Genomic DNA, 25909 nt, shown 5'->3' with positions numbered 1-25909 from the left:
ATTAATCTAATTTGATTGTAAATATTGTGATGTTACTAAATACAACAACAAATTTTTGGCTGGTGAAGACTGCGATAGTGCTCCTAGAGCAATCAAATGGTTAAATAAATGAGTGAATAATTGCGAAATTTCTACTCAAATAAAGGAATGAAGTGAAATGGTAATTAGATACTTTTTTTCACTGAATGAATGGATTCTTCTTTTGATTAAATGACTGAATAAAAACTGTTGTTTCGACTGAATGATGAGAATCATTTTCAAATTAATGAAAGAAGGAATGCTTTTCTTTAACTAATGAATGAAATGAATTCTTGCAGAATCTTATTTTTTGCAGAATGAAATGAATTCATAATGCATTCTTTTGTTAAGCAAAAATTTTAATGACTGAAAAATTTATAGCATGACACAAAACAAAGTATTTACAAGGCTACCATCAATGATTTTTTTTAACTGTTATAGTTTTTAACTACTGCATATATACTAATATATCCATGACAATGAACTAATTAATTTCATTGAGGAAATAAATTTCAGTTTCCAAAATAATCATCATCATCATCTTCATTGTCATCGTCATCTCCCAAGCAATCCAGATTGTCTACTGTCAGTTTAGCCAAATCATAATGCCGAACCAGAAGTGAAGGAAATGATCTGGAACACTGGCCTTTAATTCTTCTCTTTGGAGTCACATTTTCCATCAAAGTACTGTTGGATACCAACCACAAGAGTTCACAATCACATTCAACAAAGTTATCTAAAAAAAAAAAAAAAATGAAATTTGCTATTGCAAGTTTTAAATTATCGTGTGAGAACATTATATTTTTTTTAGTCACGTGGTATCAATCCACCAGAAAAACATCATATTCTCACATGACTCATATTTCGCAATCACGAATATTTAGAAAAGCGATGGTTTTTGACCATCTCAAAATCAATTGAGTTCTAAATTTTTTTTCTCGTTGCTAGAATTTTTTTCCGTGAAAAAGCAATTTTAAACAATTACGTGATTATCAGACTACTCATGCGTCGATATTTAGAAAACGTGCCCCCTCCCCCATTTTAAAATTGTTCGAGCCCAGAAGTCCACAGCTTTATCTCAAGGCCAGATTATTTTTTTCTTTCGAAAATTCGGTTTAAATTTGTTTGAAATGATTGAGTGATTATTGTATTGAACAATCGTCAACTTTTAGAAAAGCCATTATTTTTTTTTCCATCTCAAAATCGTTCGAGCTCCAAAACTTTTTTTGTCAGCGAGAAAAATTGAAAATTAAAAAATATATATAATATAATATAATTTTAGATACCACTCCTCGCTGTTTCACGTTCATTGCCATTTTCTTCTCTCTGCTTCTTCGGTCTATAACTTCTTTAAGACCTTGCCCTTTATTGGTCAGACAAGAGAATCGGGTACATGGTGTACATTCGCGTCAAACTGTAACTTTTTGTTGGTGATAAGTCGTTAAATGTGAAAACCTTCTTTATCATTTTAAGTAGCTTACTTAAAAGCGAAAAATTGATACTTCAAAAGTGATAAATCGCCACTTTTCTGCCGGTGCGTTTTGGGGCTTCAAAACCCCCAAACTAAAACAACATCATATTCTCATATGATAAAAAAAATAGCATGAAAATGGTTGTTTTGCTATAAAATTAATAAATGAACCATAAAAGATCACATCATGATTTTAAAATTAGGAATTTAAGAAAAAAAAAAAAAAAAACGTCATTTATCATTGCTATAAGTACATAAAGAAATCATCCCCACTAAGCAAAAATAAATATTTTGCATACCAAAGAACTTTGATGCAAAACATCCCATATAATTGCTTTTCACATTTAACTTCAATAAACTTTATAATAAATGAATACATTTAATGTTTCTTAATTCATTCGTTTTTTCTTTTATTTATTCTGATAAAGACGTACAGTGTATCATTATTTGTTGCTCTATTACCGAATAAGATTATCAGATAAAACTAGCAGGAGTAGTCTCTCCAAACTTTTCCCGCATACCCTCTAATAAAGGTGAAATTATATTTCAGAAGCATGTCTCCCCAACCGATTGAAACCAATATTTGAGACGGATCCACACCTGCAGTCACAAAGTCATACACCAAATTTCATATATTTAATTCCATAGCGTTTTCGAATTATCACGTTTACCTGTTCCTGTAGGATATACAGACAGGCATACTGTGGATTTGGTTGACAATTTTATAAGTGTCTACAACACAGATGTCAAATCTGTGTACTGAATTTCATCCATCTAGCTCTCTGTTGCTTTGCAGTTATCGTGTTAACTATAACTGCAAAGATTTGATCAAAATTTCATAGAAATCTACAAATTTGATGTAAAGACCATACACGAAATTTCATCCTTATAGATGAAAGCGTTTTTTTGTGTTATATTTGTTACAGATAGAGAGACAGATATTTTCCAAAAATGTGTTTTTTTGAACTTGGGGAAGTCTGAAACGCGAAGACTCGTCAAAATCTTGAGTTCGAATTTTTTGACGATTATTATATTTTCTCTATACTTCCTATACGAGAAAGCAAACATTTGTCATGCATGCTTATTACTATTTGTAAAGACCATAATATTAGTTTTGGTCCCTCTGATCCATACAAGATATTTTATTATTGATTTGACTGTTTTGTTATTGGTTAAACTTTCATAGTGATTTTTATGTATCCAGATTTGGTTTGGTTTGGTTATATTAACGTCCCGTTTGAAGCAACACTAGGGCTATTTTGGGACGGACCTCGTAATTTTGAACCACGGTCAGATGACGAGGACGACATCTGAGCTGGCACCCCCCTCTCCACACCACACCACACCAGCGGGAGGACGTTTGGCCCTGACGGATTTAACGTGCAACAGACCCCCTTACACGACGGTTCTTCGGTGGAATCGGGTCTCGAACCTGAAACCCTCCGGTTCCGAAGCCGAGATCTTACCACCAGGCCACCGCGGCCTTTTATGTATCCAGAAAAATGATAACATTATAAAAATGGATGAATTAAATGTTTGTTGAATTATAGTCGCTTCTTTTAGTATTTCCTCAATGAAATTTATACTTCTTTTAAAATTAAGTAGGAAAAATAAAGTTTTTTTAAAACTGTATTTTCCTTCATCGCACACGAAAGGGTCGCGGTGACATAGTGATAATGTCTTAGCTTTGGGATAGACAGTTCAAGGTTCGAGATAATCCCCGTGTAAGCGGATCTGGTACACTTTAAATCCGTTGGGACCAAAATGGCCTCCCGTTAATATGGTGTGAAAATTTGGAGAAGGGGATGCCAGCTCAAGTGTCGTCCTCGTCATCTGACAGAGGCTTCAAATCACCAGGTGGATCCAAAATAACAGTAGAGTTGCTTTAAAAAGGATCGTTAATGTAACTGAACTACATTAAATTTCTTGTATACTAAGTATACAAAGAGAAAATACTGTAATTGTTAAGGTATTCAAACTCGAAATTTTGCCAAATCTACGTGTTTCAGATGGCCCTGAACCCGAAAAAGATATTTTAGAATTATGTCCATCTGCCTATCTGCTCATATGTCTGTGAATCGATAACTCAAGAACGCTTTAAACTAAATAGATGGAATTTGGTATAGGATCTTTACACCTGATTTATAAATTTCGATTAGATTCTGAAAGTAATCTATCACAATCACAATAACTACAAATCTATCCCAATAACTACAAAACAAGAAGAGTAAGACAAATGAAATTTGTTACACAAATTTGCCATCTGAAGTGCAGATATATATCAAATGTGGTGCAGATATATATCAAATGTGGTACCAAATCTGGCAAGAGATTTATCGTCTATCGGTCTTCTCTTTATCAAATATGTAAACATTATAAGTCAAACAAGCAATGATTTAAATCAACGGAACTCAATATGTGATCTTGTGATTTACCGCAGCTGTAGTTCATTGCGGTCGGTAAGAAGGCTTCCAAACTACATATTGGTTGTTTTTGCAATGATTAATCGTCAAAAAATCACTTAATCGCACGCTATTAAGTTCTTTCGTAACTGTTGTTCGTTGATGGCATACGCTTAATAGTACAGCTTTTATTAAATTTTTAATAGTATTATTAATAGTATTAGCTATTTATTTATTTTTAATAGAATGCTTTTATTAAAAAGCACGGGAGATAATTTCTGAGAGATCACTTCTACTGGTTTACGATGATTAACTCGCTGCATAGTTTCACCAAAACACTATAAACTTTCTTTACCGGTCCCTGGTGAACGAATCTCGACTATGGAACTTTAAGGTCGACAGTTCAGAGATCTAATTCCATAGAACAAGGGTTCCCACACTTATAAACATTGTGACTCACTTTTTAGAAGCCGAATCTATCTTCCAACTTTATCTTCCCACTTTATCTTCGGCGCCATTTTATAATGACGTTCAGCCCACATTTCAAAAGAGTTTTATGAACGAAAGGAGACTTTCATTAAAAAAAATATTTACTGTAAATATAGATAATTGTAGGATATGCGGGAAATAATGAATTTTTAAAAAAATATTTTAAATATAATTTATTACTATATATTTCATGGTTTTAATGAGTGGATTCATATTCATGCTCTTCAACGACATTAAATACTTCGTTTGTTTGCGCGCCATCGTTGCTATATAATTAAGAGTAGCTTTTAAAAATAAAATATAAACCAACGGGAATGGTCCCGCTAGAACTTTCTACCATAATCTCAGATAAAGGTGTTTCCCATTGACATATGGCATTAGCGCACAATAGTCACGAAATATTAGACTACGGCGGAAATTTAGCATTTTTTCTGAATATATCGAGTGATCATCGGCGAGATATTTGGGGATTTATCCAAATCGGATTTGTGTTTTTGGCGCGTTTTTTCCAAGTGATTAGAACAAAAATTGGACACATAATTACACTTGTAGATACACCGAAAATCACACACGAACACACATGATATATTAAAGATGCTGCGTTTTTGAGTTACCGCATTTACATGTTTTTGAAAGTACAGACAGACAGATAGCAAATTCCTCGTTGGATTTGGCTCAAAATTTGATACGTGTCCAGACTATAGATACTAAATATGTGTATCGAATTTTATTAATCTAGTTTTCTTAGTTTTGTTATTATCATGATAACTTATATTCGAACAACCGGATAGATGAACTTCATCTAAACAGAATTTGTTCAAAATTTGACTAAAATCTACAAATTTGATGTAAGAATTGTATACCAAATTCAGTCTGTCTAGCCCAAAACGTTTTTGAGTTATCTTTGTAACAGACAGACGGAAATTTTCAAAATATGTATTTTTCGAGTTCAGAGAGGGTTGAAAAGTGGGGATTCGCAAAAATCCCGAATTTGAATTATTTGATGATTAGAATAGTTTCTCTGTATTTTGTATGTAAGAAAGTTAAAAATAGACTAATCAAGATTAAAATGTTTTCACGTCACGTTGTTCCCGATTAGAGATTCAAAAAGACTTCTGTTAAAAAAAATCACCCTTTTTACAGAAAGACAATTAAAAAAAAATCTAAAATTAGTTTTTTTTTTCGGATTCATGGAGTTTTGTGCGGAGACTTATTAAAATGTTCAGTTAGAAATTTTTGATGATTACAACTCTTTATCTTTTTAAATTAATTTATATTTGATGAACATTTTATGTATGAAACATTATTGTTTTCTAAATATCAAGTAAAAGAGGAAACAAAGCGAATCAAATCATTACTATTATACAATTGGAACTCGTATTTATTTATATTTTGTAAAAATTTCACATTCAATATATTTAGTCTTTTTTTGTAATATTTTTATATTATATCAACATAATTATACAAGCGAAATTCTTATTTACTTACTGGAGACATCAATCATCTGAAGTTGCCACCAAATAGAATTCCACGGCTCTTCCGGCATGGAATACAAATAGTTGTTGCTGACATCCACCACACGGAGGGCAGGCATTTTTGAAAAGATGTCCTTTGGAAGTACTTGAAGCCGATTCCAACTGAAATTATTGCAACAACTTCAACAAAACAGAGATTAGATTTATAATATCATGACAAACATAACTGAATGAGAACTGTGTATTTCAGAGAACTATAAGCCTACTTAAAAATTTAGTATTATAATAATCCCATTTGAGTTTAACACATTTATGGACAGTATGGTTAACTCTCCATTTGAATACTTGTGATTTAATTTCACTCTCAATGCAAATGGCGGTTATATCCATAAATAAAAAATAGAAATTGCAAAAATGTGTTTTTTTAGTTGTCAGACCCACTAGGATATTGCTTTATAAATGTTTCAAAAGAAAAACCACTTTTACCCAGAAGATAAGAATATGACATTGCTAATTCTACCCGCATTTTAAAACTTCCATGAATGTGTTGATCAAACATATTTGGCAAGAAATACCAGCTTTTGGCATAATTATCTGACGTTTTCAATGTATTAATAAAAGGAACTGAAAAGAAATAAGGGCCAGTTTATAGGGCATCTTCTATCAAATGATAACTTGGAATAGCCTATAATATGGCATTCAATGATTTTATGAATTTCAGCAAAGGTCATTTAAGATACTGCGACAGTAATTTTATAATATTTAGAATACAAAAAAAAAGAGAATAATTAAAAAATAAATAAAAATAATAAATAATTAAAAACATTTCAAAAAAAAAAAAAAAAACTGTGACATTTTAAAAAAAAAAAAACTATAAACGATATAATTTTCTTTCTGTTTTAATAAGATTAGATATCACATAATTTTCAGAATAGCTCTCTTCCAAGAGACTAATTTGATTACCTATATGAATACACTGCATTCCAAAAATGCAGCATTTCAAAACTCTAGCACATACTATTGTAAATGGGGATATACTATTGTAAGTAAGCATTTCCAAAGTAATACGTACATTCCTTACTGCTTTTGGAATGCCACATTTACAGTAGTATAAATGTAGCATTACCGAAATTCTTGCCGCTTCGAGAGTGGGTTTTAGAAGTTTATTTATTAAAGCTTGTCAATCACTTTCTGCGATTCTAATTGGATCTTCACAATGGATTTCATTTATTTATTTATTCCTTCTGCTTTCAGGACATTCTAAACACCTTGCAAGGGCATGGCATCATACCAGTATGATGGCCATGGTAGTTCGTCGTAAGCTTGCTACATTATGTGCATTTTGTATCTTTGCTGACTTTCGCACAAAATTTCAGCTCAATTTTTGTTTATTTTGGAATCGTATGTATGGTTAATGCACACTCCACAACCACCCATGCACACATGATGCTTCTCAATGTATTGATATACGAATGTTGTTATTCTTGACATATTAGCTAGTGTATGTGTGTACAGCTTTAGGTTGTTGTTGGCGTGTTACAAGAATAATCCCCAAATTTTTCGACACGTCCTGATTTATTTATTATAAGTTTCTTAGAATTATGAATTTCTTACAAGAAATTTTTTCTCATTAAAAGAAATTTGAAGGACTCAAAAAAAAATATTACAACTCTATTAGTCTACATCGTGAGACAAGCGCAAAAGAGAGAGAAATTTGTCCCTTCCGGGATTTTACTATGGGATTCTCATAGGGATTTCTTTGCCACGTGTCAGCTTCGGCAAGGAAATCTTAGGTATATAAAGATGTGCAGGTGTTAAGGATTTTTAACCTTTCGTTCCTGGCGTGGGTACCATGGAGTTAGCAACTTTGTTCAACGCGTGTTAGAAATAATTAAATAAAAATTGGGAATTGGATCAGGGATTATGAGAAAATTTTAGACTGAAGTTAACTTGGGCTAAATTAAGATAAAAATTAGGAATTTAATTAGGATTAAAATTAAATTCTGATATATTGTTACATATTATAAATACATAATTAAAAAAATTCTTATATTGAAATGCTCCGAACAGCCTCCCGCACCCCGCAAAAAAAAACTTTACAGCAACTGATTTTGACTTATGGGCAATACCCACGTTTGGAAAGAATTTCCTATGTGTAAAATTATTTCCCTTATGTACTGAAGTCTGGATATTTGTAACTAATCATATAAAGAGTTGGTAGTAAACGGGAAATAGAAGTCTATATGTTCTGTAGAAGAGACGAAAATGGTTTGACTCGGAAGAAAATCCAAATGAGCTTCATACTTGCTTAACGTATGATTTTCGCGTATTTCACCTGTGAGTCACACCTATTATCTAATTGTACGAATCATTTATCTAATTATATTAACTCTACTGTACTACAGTTACGGGATAGAAAAGAACGGGACATATAATTAGACAGAAAATCTGAATGTCACAGTCAACATGCTAAATCGGACGGCTATGTGAGAAAACAGAAAAACCATAGATTGATTCCCTCTTTAACTAGACCTTTCAGACTCTGTTAAATTACCTCAAATTAATGCGCCTCAAAGTGTTTGATTCTTTGCTGAAGATCTCTCTCGAGATGTTGCTAATCATATTATGTGACAGATCAACGTGTTGCAGCTGTCTTAAATTGGAAAAAGCTCCCGGGGTGACTTGCTCAATGATGTTCTTGGATAAAACAATGGTCTTCAGTCTGGGATGTGTATGCCCAAAAGCAGCTCTCTGAATGGATATCAAGTTGTTTTGAGACAAGTCGAGACCCTCCAGTCGAGGCAGATCGTCCAAACCTCGAGTGTTCACGGTTCCCAAAGTATCGTAGGTCAGTGATCCTGTCAGAGAACAGTCGATTGCTGCGAACCATATGAGAGTGTGTTCTTGTCCAGCGAAAGGATTTCCTTTCCAGATAAAGTCTCCAGCTAATGTTGAATGTGCCACCTAAAAATTGTAGGAAACATGATAATATAGCTGTCAAATGCAAATTCTTCAAATTAAAAACTAAGCTTTCCATAGGCAATATAGAGCTCGCCTTTCATTGGGGAGAATTTATGCAATGAGAAAGCAATTGTACGTTTATACAGTTTGTACAAACCAATTATTGCAAATGTACATTGTTAAATTTAAATGTTTTTACAAAACATTTTTGAAAAATAAAGAGATGTAGCCTCTATTCCAAATCATAATACTACCTATTATGATTCGGATTAGATATTTGCATTAGATTTGATTCATATTCCATGTCTCCTTCTGGCTTGATTGCATCAGCAATTGTATTCTTGATTAACGATTTTTATTCGACACAAGCTGCAGAAAGGTTGCCAATCTAAAGCTATTATCATGTTAACCAGTTAACTGGTTTTGACGAGTATACTTGCCATGGAGAAAGTACAACATTTTGCGTTATGACGAGTTCAGTCAATGACAATTATTATATTTATATAATAATTTAACAATTATTATATTTATATAATAATTTAACAATTATTATATTTACATAATAATTTAACAATTATTATATTTATATAATAATTTAACAATTATTATATTTATATAATAATTTAACAATTATTATATTTATATAATAATTTAACAATTATTATATTTATATAATAATTGTTTGATTATTATATTTAGAATTAATTATTTATTATACTTAAATAATATTTATATAATATATATATATATGTTTATGACAATTTAAGTACGCATTTTCCAAAGTGGTCGAAAAGTTAACTGGTTAATAAAAGCGAAAGTGAAAATTACATTTTGGAATAAATAACCAACGAAACTATTTTTTATCATAACATTAACACTAACAAAAAGCACTCGAGTGAAAGATTAGATAAAAAGAAAACATGGTTTGTCTTTCATTAAAACAATAAAAAACATTGTTATAAATTTTGATAAATTTGATCTTAAAAATTTTATCACTATTTTATATGCATTTAATAATTTCATAAAAAATGCACAGAAATAAAATTAGTCTCATTGAAAGCTAGTATTTAAAAATTTGAAGTCATGTAAAAGCGACTTGTAAAAAATAATTTGCTCCGAAGTTGTTTTGTTTAAAAAACCATTAAATGTTCATTGATTGATAGTTAATTGAAATTCCTAATTAAAATTCTGAAAAATCTTTTTCTATTTAGTGTCAAGTATCCAAGAAACTATATTCCAAATTTGTTAGCTCGAGCTTCAACGACTTGTCAGTAGAGAGTTTTCTATGATTTTTCTTAGCCAAATTTAAGTATTAAAAATGTTTTGTGAGCTATATTTTAATGTTACGAATGACATAATATGCTGAACAAATAAGAATGTAAAAACTGGTATTTTTCAATTAGAAAAAAAGACCATATCACAAAAATCACAAACTTTTATGAAGCTCATCTAGTAATCACAGATTTACTAAAAACTTACTTCAAACTGTTTCACTCTTGCGTCTTTCAACCATAGACTAGGGAATCTAGCTACAATCATTTCTTTCTCCATCGGAACACTTTCTATGTACAATTTATCCACCCATTTTCTGTGAAGACTCGAGGCAAGTTTTTCCAGAGAAGAGGTATCACTCTCTTTGAGCATGAAGCACTTTACTATGGTCTGCTTGTAAGGGTCTCGAATTCTAGGGCTCGTCGTAGCGGCTATAGCTTGCAAAGCATTTGCAGTGCCAGGATCTCCGGTATTATTTTTGATTTGAACGTCGTATTCGATGCATGTGCAAAAATCAATGTGTGACATGGCACACGCATCTCCAGCTGTAGCCAAAGAAGCCAATCCACTGGCAAGCAGTGTGAAAACTAGAAAACATATATTTTGTTGAAGCAATCTTTATTATAACAACTTTATATAGGATGGATGCTTTAGATTTTTAATAAGGATTATTATGAAATTAATGAGTATTCATAGTTTTTGTTAATTCTTATATGATTAAAAATCGTCTTCTTTAAGTATTCTGGACAGGAAATTTTTAAATTAAACCAGAATATTTCTTGTTTCACTTTCTTGTATATCAGGAAATAGAGATAAAAAACATTTTTTTTTTTTAAATTCGTCATCGAGATTATGATAAATATTCGTATTTTAAACATTTCTGAGTTCAGAAAACGTTATTTAAAATAATAACTATCAGCGTATCTGTCTTTGAACCTGATAAATTAGAAATGGCATGCTTAAGACGAGTGAAATTTCAAATGTCATTTTAATACTAAAATTATAGATTTCACAAAAATTTCAAAAGAAATCTATCAAAGAGAAATTGGTATGTGAGAACATTTTTGGCTAAACAGTCAAAAAGTCACATACTATCCACATGTTTTTTTCATTTATATTCATCAATTTATATTTATTTGTATACTCAGTTTTCGTCCTTATATCACGATGCATAAAGCGCTTCCATTATATTAGAATCTGAGAAATTCAATGGAAGAATTGAATACTTTCAGTTGCAAGTTACCTCATTATCTTACAGAAACATGTGTTGCTCATAAGATACTGCCTATTTACTTCTACAAGCATTGATTGGAAAGACTATATTGTCTTTTTATTGGACATAAAAATTTCTTTGAGAAGATTAGTCCCTCCTAATCCTAACAATTTAATAAAAGCCTGAATAATAGTCGATTAATAATTTAGTTGATTATATATCCCTTTAAACTGAAAATTATCTATATTTCAGACAAAAGTGTGTTACTTTGATAAAATAAACATCCCCTTTTAAAGCTGCAAAGTGATTATGAAAAAGACATCACTCCTCTTATGAAACTTCCATACCACACTGTACTTGCAGGAAAATATTTTCAGATTTCCGATCGATTTACAGCTACTATAGGTCATATAATTGGTTATTGAGAGTTTTGTGAAACAGTTTTTAGAATTGGCCAATACAAAAGTCTTAATCTTGAATTGTGGGTAGCTACACTGACGGTAGTGGGTAGCTGATGAGTCGCGAGTCAATATTTCGAGAGTCGCGATAAGATCTTGAATATGTATATGTATCTTTACATAATTTGCAATAATATTATATTGGTTTAAAATCTTCACCAAACCACATGGTAGCAGAATGACAAAAAAAGAGCAACACGCAAACAAGCGACTCGTATCTGCACAAACTCCGCCCACTTATTCAAAAATCATTTTCGCCGTGGATGTGCAACTCATCTTGCTTATACATTAATTTAGAAAAAGTTCGTTGTCATTTTGTAAACATTTATTATATTTAACAATAAAGGTTTTTTTTTCAAAATAAAAGTTCTATTTGGTTTTGAGAATCTCTTTTGAAGAGATTGTGTGCTGCTCATCACAAAATAATAATAATAATAAAAATGGCTCCAGGATGATGTGGTGTGCTACAAATTCGTATTCTAAAAAGTGTGTTACAATGCTTAAAAATTCGAGAACCGTCGCTCTATGGAATTGGAATTTTGAACTGTCCTGTTCAGAAGATGAAATCATTAGGACCCAGGGTGCTATAATAATACATTTCTTAGTGTTTTGGTAAAATTATGCCGATAGTTAACCCTTGCAAAACTTGTAGGAATGGCCTCCCCGAAATTTTCAGACATATTTTCTAATAAATATTCTTGCGAATTATTAAGAATATGTCATTAACGAACAACAGTTATGCACGAATATAATAGCATGTGATCTTAGGAGATTTTTTTGGCGATTAATGCCTGCAGTGTGATTAACATAGACGTAACACAAAGGGATTTGTGTATTTTTGAAGCCTTTTGACTTGCGGATTGAAACTAAGATTTGACGCGGAACTACAGCCATAACATCAAATACTGAATTTCGTTTATTTAAGTCGTGTTTTAAAATGACCAGATTTAAATAATTGTGAAGGTACAGACTGATATTGACAAAGGTTGTTATTAGTCAAATGAAAAACTTTTGACGAATTTGATGCTGAATTTGGTACATATCTGCACTTCAGATAGCAACTCTGTGTAGACAATTTCAACTATCTTGCTCTTTTTTTTTGTAGTTATCATGCTCATGAGAATTCATTTAAAATTTGGTAGAAATTTTTAAATCTGGTGTAAAGATCGTATACTAAGTTTCTTTCGTTTAGTTTGAAAAGTTGTTGTGTTACAGTGTTCACAGAAAGATGGACAGAAAGATTTAATTCTAACAATGTATTTTTCGGACTCAAAGAGGTCTGAAATGAAAAGATTCGTCAAAATCACGAAGTTGAATTTTATTTTTACAATTTTAATACTTCCTCTTTGAATACGTATACGATAAAGTAAAAACGTTCGTGTTTTTATGAAACGTAGCTTATTCAAAAATCGTTTCACTCATGCTAGGAGCTCAAAAATTAAGAAATTTTGGACAGTGCTATAGTTTTTTGATTTCATTATTTTTTTTAAAAAAAAAAAACTAAATATACAATCAGTTTATTAATTTGAATTATATTTAGATTCCATATGAGAAGTGGCATCTGATAATGAATTTAAGCAAAATTGGTTATTATATTATTTATACTAATGAATTATAAAATATATCAAAAACAAAAATTGAAATTAAAAAAAGAAAAAAAAATCGAATTCTTTTAATTTTAAAATTACTTCAAGGTCGAAAATAATTTTATCAAAAATTTTGAAATCAAAAGCAAAATTGTATACATATATGGTTAAATGAAATTTTATTCATTGTTATGATACATTTTTCAATTTTTAAAAAAATTATTTTCACAGATTTTCACTCTGTGCAATTTATTATGATTTCGTTTCATACAATATTACTATCTACAACATCTAATTTTGATTATCTACAGCATTTGAAAATTTTGTTTTCCCTTCCATTTCTAGCGCATTTTTTAAACTTTTTTTTAAATATACAAATTAAAGCGTGCTTTTTAAAACCTTTTTTTCGTAAATTTTTTTTTCGTTATTTTCAGCAACACATTGTAAGAAATATAAAGGTTGCGAAAGTTTGAAAAGATTTATTTAACTCAAAAATTATTGTATACTTAATGGTTCTAATTTTTTCCCTTTTTTACGATTTAATTATAAATTTGGAATTGTAGAGGAAAAAATGTATTATGTTTGTATGAAATTGTGATTTTAAACTCTTGAAAAAAATTAAAAATTATAAGATACTAAAAAAAATATACAAAAATTTATCTAATGAGTATTTTTCTAAACTCTTTCAAACATTATGGCTTACTTCTTGAAAGATTTATTTGAGAGTATTTAATCCATTGTAGTTGAATTTTTAAACCAAATTTAAAACTTATTGAAGAATTAATGAAAAATTAACGAAATTTCATTAATTTAAAACTTAATGGAGAAAATATGTTTTTAAACTTAAAGAAACTTTAAAAATATACTTTCTTCATTAAATGGTTTGAAATCAGAAAACCAAGCATTAAATACTTTGACATGAGTGGATCAGAAAGTAAAATTCTATGCTTGAAAAATCAAAATACTTGCCTTTACTCCTAAATGTGAGTAAGCAATTATTAGTCTATATTGAATTTTGAGATATTTCTTCCAAAAGAAATTCTTTGTCATTTTTATCAAATAGAATTTTTAAATAAATCTTTAATTCAATTAGTATATGTGGTTAAAAATTAACATTAATTCAACTATTCCAATTAACTGAAAAATATCCAAACTTAAAAATTAAACTGGATATTAAATTTTTTTTAAACCATCACGTAATAATTAATATAATAGTTTAAAGTAAATCGATAACTAAAAATGATTGGTTCTGATCAAAACTTAGGTAATTTTCCAAAAACTTTAATTGAGGCAATTCCAGTTTTACATTTCATTAATTTTCAGTTTAGTTTTATAAATCATTAAAAATTGATAACACAAAACTATATTTTTAATTAAAATTTCCATATGTATCAAAGTTACAATTTTATTTATAAAATATTTAAAGGAGGGAATTTTATTTAATAATTTAACTTTAATGTAAATATTAACAGAAAATACTCACATATCATTACATGCATTGTTGTCTGTAATCAATGTCTAAACACTTAGAAGAAATATCGTATTTTGAGGCATCGTTAGACTTACTGATATCGCAAATGAACAGTAGGTTATTTTTTTTTACAATCAGTTACTGATTAATCTTGAAATCCGTTTCGCTATTAAGATGATAGGAATAGATAGTAAAGACTGCATTCCTAGGTATTTAGATAATTTAGAAAGAATTCAGGAATCCTGTTTCACTTTCATTTTTATTTAAGGATTTAATGTTTATTTACCATTCGGTTTTCAAAAACAATTTATTTTTTAAAAAAAACAATAAACGTCGCATGTTTTAGCTTCTTAAATTCAAACACAGATTGTGAATGATATTACAAATCTTATTAATATGCAAAATAGTGAAATAATAAATATTTCATACAAGCTTTACAAAAATTAATTTTAAAAATTACGAAATCAAGGATTTCTTGAATTTCTCTCACACTTATTTATTGCATTTATTTAGCTTCATATTACAATGAAGAGACTTGAGTGGACCTTCTTTCGTTGACCTGTTGTGCTCAAAATTTTATGTACAGTTGATTTCAGTCAGAGAAAAAAAAAGATAGGGGGGTAGGGTGGTCAAAACTTTTTTCAAGAATGTTTTTGGACCAGTTTACAAAAGAAAAAAAAAGCCTGAATAATAGATGATTTCATTAGTGTTTTAAAAATATTATTGCAAAAGTCAGTGTCGAAGAAATAATTGAATAGGCATGATTAATAAGAGAAAATAATAGGGAGATCTAAATAAGAAGCATGGGATTTAGGCCCGGAAAACTCTCTTTTCATAACATTCGGTGATTATGCTTTTTCCGCAAAATATCAATAGAAATTTTATTCTTTATGACTTCACATAATTGTCTATAAAAAAGAAAATCATTTCAAGTAACTCTCTAAAAAGCCGCATATGAAATACAAGAGTATCATTCCTATAGCGATATGAGACTTCATGCACATGCAATAGTGTTTGACCATTTAACGTATTTCCACCTACAAAGAATCCTCATTCCCATAGTGATATGAAACCTCATGCGTATGTAATAGTGTTTGACCATTTAACATACTATCAAATACAAAGAATACTCATTCCCATAGTGATATGAGACCTCATGCACAAGTAATAGAGTTTGACCATTTAACTTACGCTCAGCTACAAAGAATCTTTATTCCCATAGTGAAATGAGACCTCATGCACATGCAATAGGTCTTTGACCATTTAACATACTGCCAGTTACAAAGAACCATTATAACCGTAGTGATATGAGACCTCATGCACATTCGATAGTGTTTGACCATTTAACATACTGCCAGCTACAATGAATACTCATACCCATAGTGATATGAGACCTCATGCACATGCAATTGACCATTTAACATACTGCCAGTTACAAAGAACCCTTATACCCATAGTGATATGAGACCTCATGCACATTCGATAGTGTTTGACTTTTTTTCATACTGCCAGCTACAGGGATTACTCTTCTTATAAAATAATCGCCGTCTTTTATGTGGAGGAATAAAGGCAAACTCGAAAGGGCAAATTTGTAAAAGGGTAAAGGGAGAAAAAGGATCAATGTGATGGGTAAATAAATAAATTGAAGAGTACATTTATCGTCAGTCGTTTGATTCCACTGCAAGCGGCTGCATGCAATGAATACTTCATGATTCAGATTCAGCTATGGCATCTTGCATTTAATGCCAATAACCGGTCTTCTACCAAACATCGAGGTTTCGGGTTATTCCTAGCAATGCTTTTTTTAATATGAAAATGATTCCTGGAGAAATCGTTAGTTTGGAGAGTTCAGGATACTACCATAATTACATTACTAATGAATCGATTGATATTCAGTTTCAAATCTACCGATGATTGTCCATCTCAGCCCATCATCGAGGACTCATTTCATTTACAATCGATTTGCTTTTTTTTAGAAGTAACCCAATTTGACAAATAAAAAACAACACATTAGAAAAATGTTTGCCTTCGCGTTTTCTTCAAAAAAAAAAAAAAAAAAAAAAAATTAACCTTTTAATAGGTACTACATGATTATTACCTAGAATGTGAAACAGAGGCACAATATCCATAAATTTACAGTAAAATTAATTGGTGCCTGAATGACAAATTTAAACTGTATATTATTCAACTTTAATTGTTCATTCAAATAATTAGTTTGTATCATTCAAGGTATACAATCCGGCAAAGTGCAGATGCGAGTGCAAAAACACAGACGAGATCGAGAAATGTTATCATCTGAGAAACCACTGGGATCCAGCAAACTGTCAGTGTGTATGCCCGCCGGACATTTCCCAAATATGCTCGACAGGATACTATTTTCATAAGGAACTGTGTCGGTAAGTTAATCTCATTCTTAATAATTTTTTCAACTGATGGATAAAATCCTCTTCTCATTAATTTGAATTTTTTATATCATGTTTGTCGAATAGCATTAGTGGCGGCTAGTTCATTAGGGCTATGGCATACATTGAAACTACTTGAAAAGCTTATTTTTTCATCTTTAATTATGTTTGCTTATTATTGTATATTTTGCAATCGATGAACAACGTAGATGAAAGTAACAATATTAATAAAGAAAGAAAATGCCAGAAGTTAATTAATAAGTATAAATTAAGTAAGTTGGAGTTCAGAGACCAACCACTGAGAATAGCAAAGTTCGCTCTCTATGCAATAATGGAAGGCAATTGATGAACAACTTAGATGAAAGTAATAATATTAATAAAGAAAGAAAAGGTGAGAAGTTAATGAATAAGTATAAATTAAGTAAGTTGGAGTTCAGAGACCAACCATTGAGAATAGCAAAGTTCGCTCTCTACGCAATAATGGAAGGCAAAAACCAAAAGATTTCTCCCATTGAGTGATTAAGCTGTTTTGGTCTCAGCCCAGAAGTAATGCAAGGCCAACTATACTTGTTTTCACTTTCTCCCAATTAGCTCTCATTTGGTTCTTATTTTACATTGTCTCGATGTAAATTTATCTGCTTTAATCTCTATTCATTTTCTCTTATTAGTATTTTATTATGAAAAAATACGTCATGAAAAGGATATGTCTGTAATGTTTTGAAATACAATTCAGAATATTAATGTAATTAGAAATTGGGTTATTTAGAAGCAAAGCTATTTTTTTAAAGCTGTAGTTTAACCCTTTTTCTTGTAAAATATTGTTTGCAGCATTGCTCTTTTCTGAACTAACCACCATTGGTTAGTAAAAGATTTATCTGGAAATTTCTTGATGTGGCATACATGTTAAAAAATCATTGAAAACTGTCCACAGCAGATTGTTAATCTTGGAACAACTAAATTTGGCATGTAGTTACTTCTTGGATTGGAAGTGCTCACTAAGAAAGATTTAGTTAGATTTTTAATTAAAAATTAATTCAACATTTTACTTCCATAACTTCAGAGCAAAATTTTGCACAAAACCATTTTTACAAAAATTTAAAATAAAAAAAAAAGCATTTTTTGTGATACAGATTTTATTTACGCACAGTTTTGCTTTTAATTTTAATAGATCTCTAAAAATATTTTAAGTACGTTTCAAAACAATAACTTTCATTGTTTTGATTTATACTCATGAATGTTGCGGTGATATTAAATATACTTTTTTCTGTATTCTTTTTATCTCCTTTGAATAATTAAAACTTTTTTTTTTAAAAATGAAGATGTTTAATAAAGTTTGAAACATTATCATGCTATGATGAGTCTTTGGAATAAAGATTTAGATATACTTTTATTTTATTTTCTAGTTACTTCTTAGAATATTAAAATGAATTTACGTTCGAATAAATGATTCCATTTTATAATAGTAATTTTTTGAAAAAAAATATTTATAAATTATGCATGTTATTAATTATTGAATGAGAATATTCTTAATGCAATCAAACGGAGGCAATAATCAATCCCTCCAAAAGTTTCCAAAATCATCACAATTCAGTTAAAGTTTTCATTGTTGTCTTTTTGACTTCTAATTTAGATGTTTCAGACAAAGAACTTCAAATTATATTCTCCCAAGAAATTTTTTATTTGAACTTGAAGTTGAATGTTGGATTTTTTAAAAAAATAACGCAGCTATCGATCTTAAATTTTTACCAATTTATGTGGAATTTCAACAATTTCACTAACATTTTAATGACATTTTTTCAAATTTACGCTTTATTTATATAAAATATTTACTTTATTAATAGAGCAAAAAATCCATTTTTAGCGATCACAATACTTTCTCTTTTTTACAGTTTATATATAAGAGTGTAAATATTGTCAATAAATAAAATCAAAATAATTTCTAGTTTCTCCTCATTTTTAATAATCCTTAAAATTATATAATTTCAAAGCAATGAAGTTTTATTCCAAACCCATCCAGATAACAAGTAAAGATTTAAGCAAAATATGATAATTATTTAATAAAATAAAATATATAAATAAAATTGTGTATTCGTTTTAATCTAAAATGTTTCATTATGAATAAAAAATATCTTCTTAGTGAAATATTTTCAGAAAACTCTGAAAATAATATTATCAACAAATGTTAACAATTCTAGATGTTTTATGGCTGCATAATGAATCCTTCAACAGATAAATATCTCGCAAGAATTGCTACAAATACATCATTGCAAATTTTTGATTAAAAAAAGCAATTTAATGTTTGTTGTATTTTCAACCCAATCAGAATTTTATCAAAATAGAAATATTATTAAAAAAAAAACGACTTGTCAACTGACTACAGCAATATTAAATATTCAGAGAAAGTAGATTAGACACGATTAAAACAATTTTAAATTTCTTCGAATTGAATTTAATGTCTTGTTAATTAAATCATAAATAAATTTTACGCTTTTGACATTTTTTTTTACTTGCAAATTTATCTGAAATTTTTTTTATCTGCAAGTAGATTTGAAATATTATCTGAATTTCACCAAAGGTCTATGTCGGAAATATCAGCTTAAAACATCTAAGCATGAAAGTATGTTGCCATTTATGTTTAAAATTTAGTTTTCAGCATGCTCAGAAACTATTGAAGAAGATAAAGTTTTAGAACTCAAATCAAGAATCATAATTTTAAATAGTTTGTTCATTAGAACGAGTCATTTCTTGCTTTATGGAATAATTTTTTAAAAAAAAAACCAAGGCCCAAAATTTAATTTTAGTAATTTTAAAAGTTCGCTCTCAACAAGCTGGAAAGCGAAAGTAGATTCCTTATCTAAGTCAATATTTTTACGTTCTTTTTTAATCCCTTAACAAAAGCAATGAAATATTGTTTATTGAAGCAACCATAGATAAGGATGTATTGTTATCGCATAATTCAACAGTTATTGCAAAATAAATAATATTAAGATAATAAATATTATAAAAATAAAATACTTCAAAAGCTAAAGAACATTATTGAATAGCTTTGATGTTTTTAATCAAAAATCAAAATATTGTATCAACCAGCAAGAACAAAAAAAAATTATCATCTGTATTTTAAATATATTTGAATAAATTAACCCTTTGCTCTCGGATGGTAATTCTCACACACCATTCGAGACGGTGCATCATTTTGAAGTTTTATTGTTTTTTAATTGTTATAAATACCTACAAAATGGCAAGAAGATGTGGAGAATAATTCGGGAAAATAAATATAAATTAAAACAATTATATATATATATATATATATATTTCGGAGCAATGAACAAGTCCTTGTCTTAACTGTATTAGTATGCATCGAATTACTTTTCCGAATGCAAAGAACTAACTATCGTTTGAACTGCAGTTTTACTTTAACTCTTGATTTGAACGGGCTTACATTTTACAAAAATTATTCCGATACAGGATAAACCAAAACACGGTATAAACAGATTCTTTTCTTAAACTATATAAGTTCAAAATATTTCCACACAACCTCTCTTTTTTGCTTTCTGGCTTCCTCTTCCTGCATCTCCTACTTGGCTTTTATCAGGAAAACTTGATAATAAATAAAAACTAAACTCCTACTGTAACATCATGAAAAATAAAACTTATTGTTAAAGAACTCAGCGCTTACTTCTTAACACATTTGCCAATGATGACCGACATCTGGTAATTATGCCCATCATAACCAGATGTTCATAACCTTTGTCCGTCACATTATCAGAGGTGACCGACAAAGTAGGCAGCTATCATTCAGCGCTGCCAATCACACTCTCTGCATATTCCAATAAATAAAGTGACTGATGTGGTCTTTCTGCATATAGCTGAGATTTGATCTCAGAATATTATTTAAAAGACAGAAATATAAGCTCATTTGTTGTAAAATTATTCCACTAGCGCCTTGAAAGGTAATGATGACCAAGAATCAAGGAACAGTTAAACTTTGCTAAAAATGTAAGAAAATAACAAGATATCAACTGTTTTTACATATATTTATAGAATGAGCCTGAAAATCAATAATAAGTTTCAACATATTTATATAAATTAGTTGACATTTGAATTAATATATAGATACTCGTTATTTTATCTAAAGGTAATCTAATTAATAGTTGTCTTCTATTGAGAAATGATGCCACGTTCTTTTTCGATTACAGTATTCGAATCTTGGCAGTATGAATTTAGTAAAAGCGCCTAAAGTTAAAATAATGGCTATCATTTAGTAATTTACTTAACGATATGATTCGTAACACGAAAATATAACTTTTAATGCATATTTTTTTCTTAAATTTTAGGTGTGTTCCAAAAAATGGTAGTTATCCAGAATCTGGAATGAGAAGACGGCGACCTCCCGTATGATAAAGAACTTCGGGAGAAAATTTGGGAAACCAAATCTAATTTGGTGTTTAAAAAACTGTGAAATGCTTTATTTTATAAAGAAAGTAAAATTACCACTCTTTTACAATATCAAATGTCTAGCATTGATGTTTGAGCTTATTTATTACAATCATTTATTGAAACAATAAAATTGTTTATGCTTTTTATATCTTCTGAATATATTTATTTATTTATCTGTTGCTCAGACCCTCTCATTTATACGTTTGATAGCATTTACCAATCGGTGAAACAAATGGGGGGAAGGGAGAAACAAAACAAAACAAAAGCAGCGAACAGAAAGTTTCCTGAATTTTAAGAGTATTCGACTGAAAATTTTGTATCATTTGCTTTATATATCCGGATTTTAAATTATGAAAAAAAAATCATAATACATATGTAAGTTTATTTTCTTCGGTCGGGGATTATATCTATGAGATTTTCAATTCAACAGGTATGTTGAAGAATTAAACAGATTTTATTTAAGATTAAAAAAAAATGAAACTATTTACAAATTAAAGCGAATATATTTAGCAGGTAAAACGCTGAAATCTAATAAATTATTTACGCTGAAGATCAAAGAACCTTATTAACCAATCGCAAGCAAATACTTTGTGCGAACCTGACCTGAAACAGCAACTCAGATCTTAAGGTGGGTTCACACGAGGCTAACTATTGCGCGCAATAGAAGGTTATGCCTATTTCAGGAAAATCACGTGACAGCAATGGGACAATGGTTAATGGTTGTCCCATCGAGACAATCATTTGCCATTGCCTCAACTGTTCACACGAGGACAATACAGAGACAACAATTGCGCGCAACCGTTGGCCTCGTGTGAACCCACCTTTATTGTCACTTTAACTAACATCGCATCAACAAGTATATTATAAAATTGGTTTGTGCTGCCCTCTAGGTATAGAGACATGTATTAGTAACTGTAGGTGAAATACATTAAAAATTACAGGATAATTTTAGATATGTTTCCCAAGATCTTAGTCAAAAATTGTTTATTACAAATACTCATATGGAAATTCACAATGAATTAGTATCTACTCTGAATTTTAATATAGTGCATCGATATGTATTAAGTTTCTTTAATTGTCATGTATTCAGTTTTTTAAAATTCGATTGGAATAATAATTTAAAAAAAACAGCATCACAGTTTGGCATTGGTTTAAGGAAACTTTTATATATTCTCGAATAAACTTTGTTGTTACTTTCACGAATTGTTGCTTTCACGAAAATGTATGTAAATGTATGCAAAGAAAAAAAATGATGAAAATTGCAAATTACTATTAATTTTCTGCGAAATGGAGTTAGCATAATTTTCTTTAACAATACCTCGGTTGTTGTTGTTTCTTATGGCACTTGCCACGGACAAGCCCGCTGTTACGAAGACAGCGATTTTAAGCCGGTAGGGGAGTGTCTCTTTTGTTTTTTAGTAGCGCCAACTCGGACCAAGAGTACGACTTTGCTACTAACGCATCACTCATTCGCTTGCATAACCCCTTTTTACAGAAGGGCACATTCACACACCTCACAGATAGGACAACGGAAAAACAACCATGCCCAAACAGGGACTAGAACCCAGAATGCCCAGATCACGGGCAAGACTACAATACCTCTAACCCTTCTGATTGAATATTCTCTGTAAAATGTGAAAAGCATATTCTTTACAAGGCCTAAGTTTAAGGGCATGAAAGATCCGATAAAAAGGTATACATTTTAAAATGCCTGGATAGTTTTGATCATTGAAAGTAATAAAAGGAAGTCCAATCTAAGCGGCGATTCAAATACTCTAATTCTCCTTTAGTACTGAACTCTTCTCTGTTAACAACAATTTATTACTTTCCAGGCATTTAAAAGTTAGTTGACATTACAACGCTCAATTCCGACGGCAGAATAACATATTTCCGAAATATTTAAAAAGAAATTGAGTTTAATTTGCAAAAATATAATATACTTGATTTGAAACAACCACTTATCATTTTCACTGTTTCGGCAAATATTTAACAGCATTTTTTTCCTCTTCATACCATCTGGTGATATTTTTTCCCTTTATGTTATTTTATCAATTTTTTATTGAAAGTCATTAAAAACCTTTCTAAGTAACTAAAAAATGTATCTGAAATGCTATGCTTTATAGTATTTAATGTTTTATCAGCTTGTAATTATTTACAAAATCTTCTTTAGTTTATGTGAATTAAGTGAAGCAAAACGTAACGCTTACTATAATGCTTACAGAAAACTTCTAAAACTTTAGTTTAAATCCCTTTAACATAATTATGATTTCAGGAAGCGTCGCAAAGCATTACTTTCTTAATCATAAGAAGTTAGCTTTAAATAATTAATAACAAAAAAACTGGTTTTAAATTCTTAATATCTTATTAAATATCTCTGATAAAAGTATCGATTTTCCTTGAGGTTTTAATGGGCCCCTCATCGTACTCTTTTGTTTCCAAAAAACTATGCTTTGTCACAACAAAAAAAGTTCCAATTCACTCAGGTAGAGACACAAAAATGAAAAAATAACACTAAACCACAACAGATTGGTTCAGTTAAGTTCAATTCAGTATTCCTTTGAGATTTATGTTGGCAGCTTTATCTGCATTTTTCTCGAATCCCGACAGGAATTGTTGCGTTGAGAAGAAGCACTACAAATCTTAGCAGTCTGGGGAAGAGAAGAAAAATAAAATAAAAATGACGATGATAAAGTTTCACAACAGCAGCAGTTGATCCACTGGAGACACAACGACAGAATTATTACAATTTGAAATTTTCATTTCGAATCGTAATTAATTAAGAATCTCAGGCAAGCCATTTCAGTAACTCCACTTAATCGGCTGTATATTTCTTATCTAATAGTTCACATATGTTAACTGAAACTGGTAATGCACACCTACTATTTAAATCAAAATCGGTCATGTACTCATCAATTGTGTGAGTGTTGTAAAAATGTGTATGAAGACGTCGCGTATTTCTAACGACTGGAATGCCATTTGTATGAGTAGAATGTTTTTCACAAAGTTTAATAGAAATTATGTTATGGGGATTATTAATTTCAGGCGCATCATCTTTCATCAGGTAAGAATATATTTGAAAATGTTTCCTTTTTATTATAGACGGTACTTGATTTTCTCGGATTAATCTTTTTGTATAACATAACAAATGCTTTTTCACTTATTATTTTGATATGTAAATAAATTACGATATTTACTTGGAAAGTGCATTAGTTGAAATAATATTTAGAATTAATTGCTATTATTAAATCTTAAATGTCTATTGGGTGTTGTAAGGGTGTGGTGTTTTGTTATATTCCTATAACATACGAGTTTTGCGTGTAAATTTGTTTCTTTTTAATGTGGAAGGTGCAGAACCTAAATTGATAATTTAAAAAGTTTTTTTTTTTTTTTTTTTTTTTTTTTCTCCCTTGACACATTTCTTTTCTTGGTATATTTGCGGACTTGAATGTAACTTCCGAAAAACAAACTACTAGGTGAGTATGCGATTCATTTTAATCGGTTAAATCTCATTTGGAATAAAAGTATACCTAATATAAGTTACTATTTCAATTCCATAAATTATTTAGAAATTGAATAAGATTTACTTGACTGATGGTAGAAATGATTAAAATCTTGAACTTATTCTAATTAAGGTTTAACAAACTTTCAGGATATTAAATTCAACATATTTATCCGTTTGAATAAATTGATATATTTACTATCGACCTTCTATTATGAAAGCTGCTTGGAACTAAAATTACCTCAAATAATGGAAATCTCAATAAGGAATGAATTTTAATGCTCGGGTATTTTTCTCTGAAGATTTTTTCCAATACTTTTCATTTGAAATGGTAAAAATTTGGATGTTCCCATGTACAAATTCCCAAGTATTAATAGTTTAATACATTATTTCATAATATACAAATTTCACATGGAAATTTGTTTTTAATAAGATCCTTTAATGTCAACAATATTTGCTACTTCCTTTTGTATTTACCTATGATCAATTATTCGTATTTTCAATCGTGCGTTTCCCCTCTTAACTTACACATTGACATTGCTGTTTTTTTCTTCTTGAAAATGGTCAGAATTTTCATTTGTTTCTAATGCAGTGCTTTAGAATGGAACTGTCTTTTCTATTGCTTTTGAGAAATGTTTTGAGTTGCCAAAGGTCTCCACATAATTTTACATAGCTTTGTATTGATGGGCCTTGCATCCAGGAGATTTGGGTCGGTATGAGGTTCTCGAGTTTTTGCATTCTAAAAATAAGCTGAA

General features: G+C 29.8%; 2 protein-coding genes across 2 annotated transcripts in view; one reads left to right on the top strand and one right to left on the bottom strand.

The window, feature by feature from the left end:
- The window catches only part of LOC129989310 (balbiani ring protein 3-like), a 40874-nt gene extending 19073 nt beyond the window's left edge, over positions 1-21801 (top strand). The window contains exons 5-6 of the mRNA XM_056097760.1: positions 17046-17212; positions 21553-21801. Coding sequence (XP_055953735.1) covers positions 17046-17212; positions 21553-21616 — 231 coding nt within the window. The 3' untranslated portion in view covers positions 21617-21801. The remainder of the gene's footprint in view (positions 1-17045; positions 17213-21552) is intronic.
- On the bottom strand, positions 354-14920 carry LOC129989301 (peroxidasin-like). The gene is made up of 5 exons (XM_056097748.1): positions 14829-14920; positions 10296-10675; positions 8410-8819; positions 5869-6017; positions 354-754 (listed from the first exon to the last, which is right to left on the bottom strand). The coding sequence occupies exons 1-5, from the start codon at positions 14842-14844 to the stop codon at positions 531-533; spliced, it is 1179 nt and encodes a 392-aa protein (XP_055953723.1). The 5' UTR covers positions 14845-14920; the 3' UTR covers positions 354-530.
- Positions 21802-25909: the final 4108 nt, after the last annotated feature.

This window comes from Argiope bruennichi, chromosome 2 (genome assembly GCF_947563725.1).
Source record: "Argiope bruennichi chromosome 2, qqArgBrue1.1, whole genome shotgun sequence".
Classification (NCBI taxonomy): Eukaryota; Metazoa; Arthropoda; class Arachnida; order Araneae; family Araneidae; genus Argiope; species Argiope bruennichi.
This window is presented reverse-complemented; position numbering and strand designations above follow the sequence as displayed.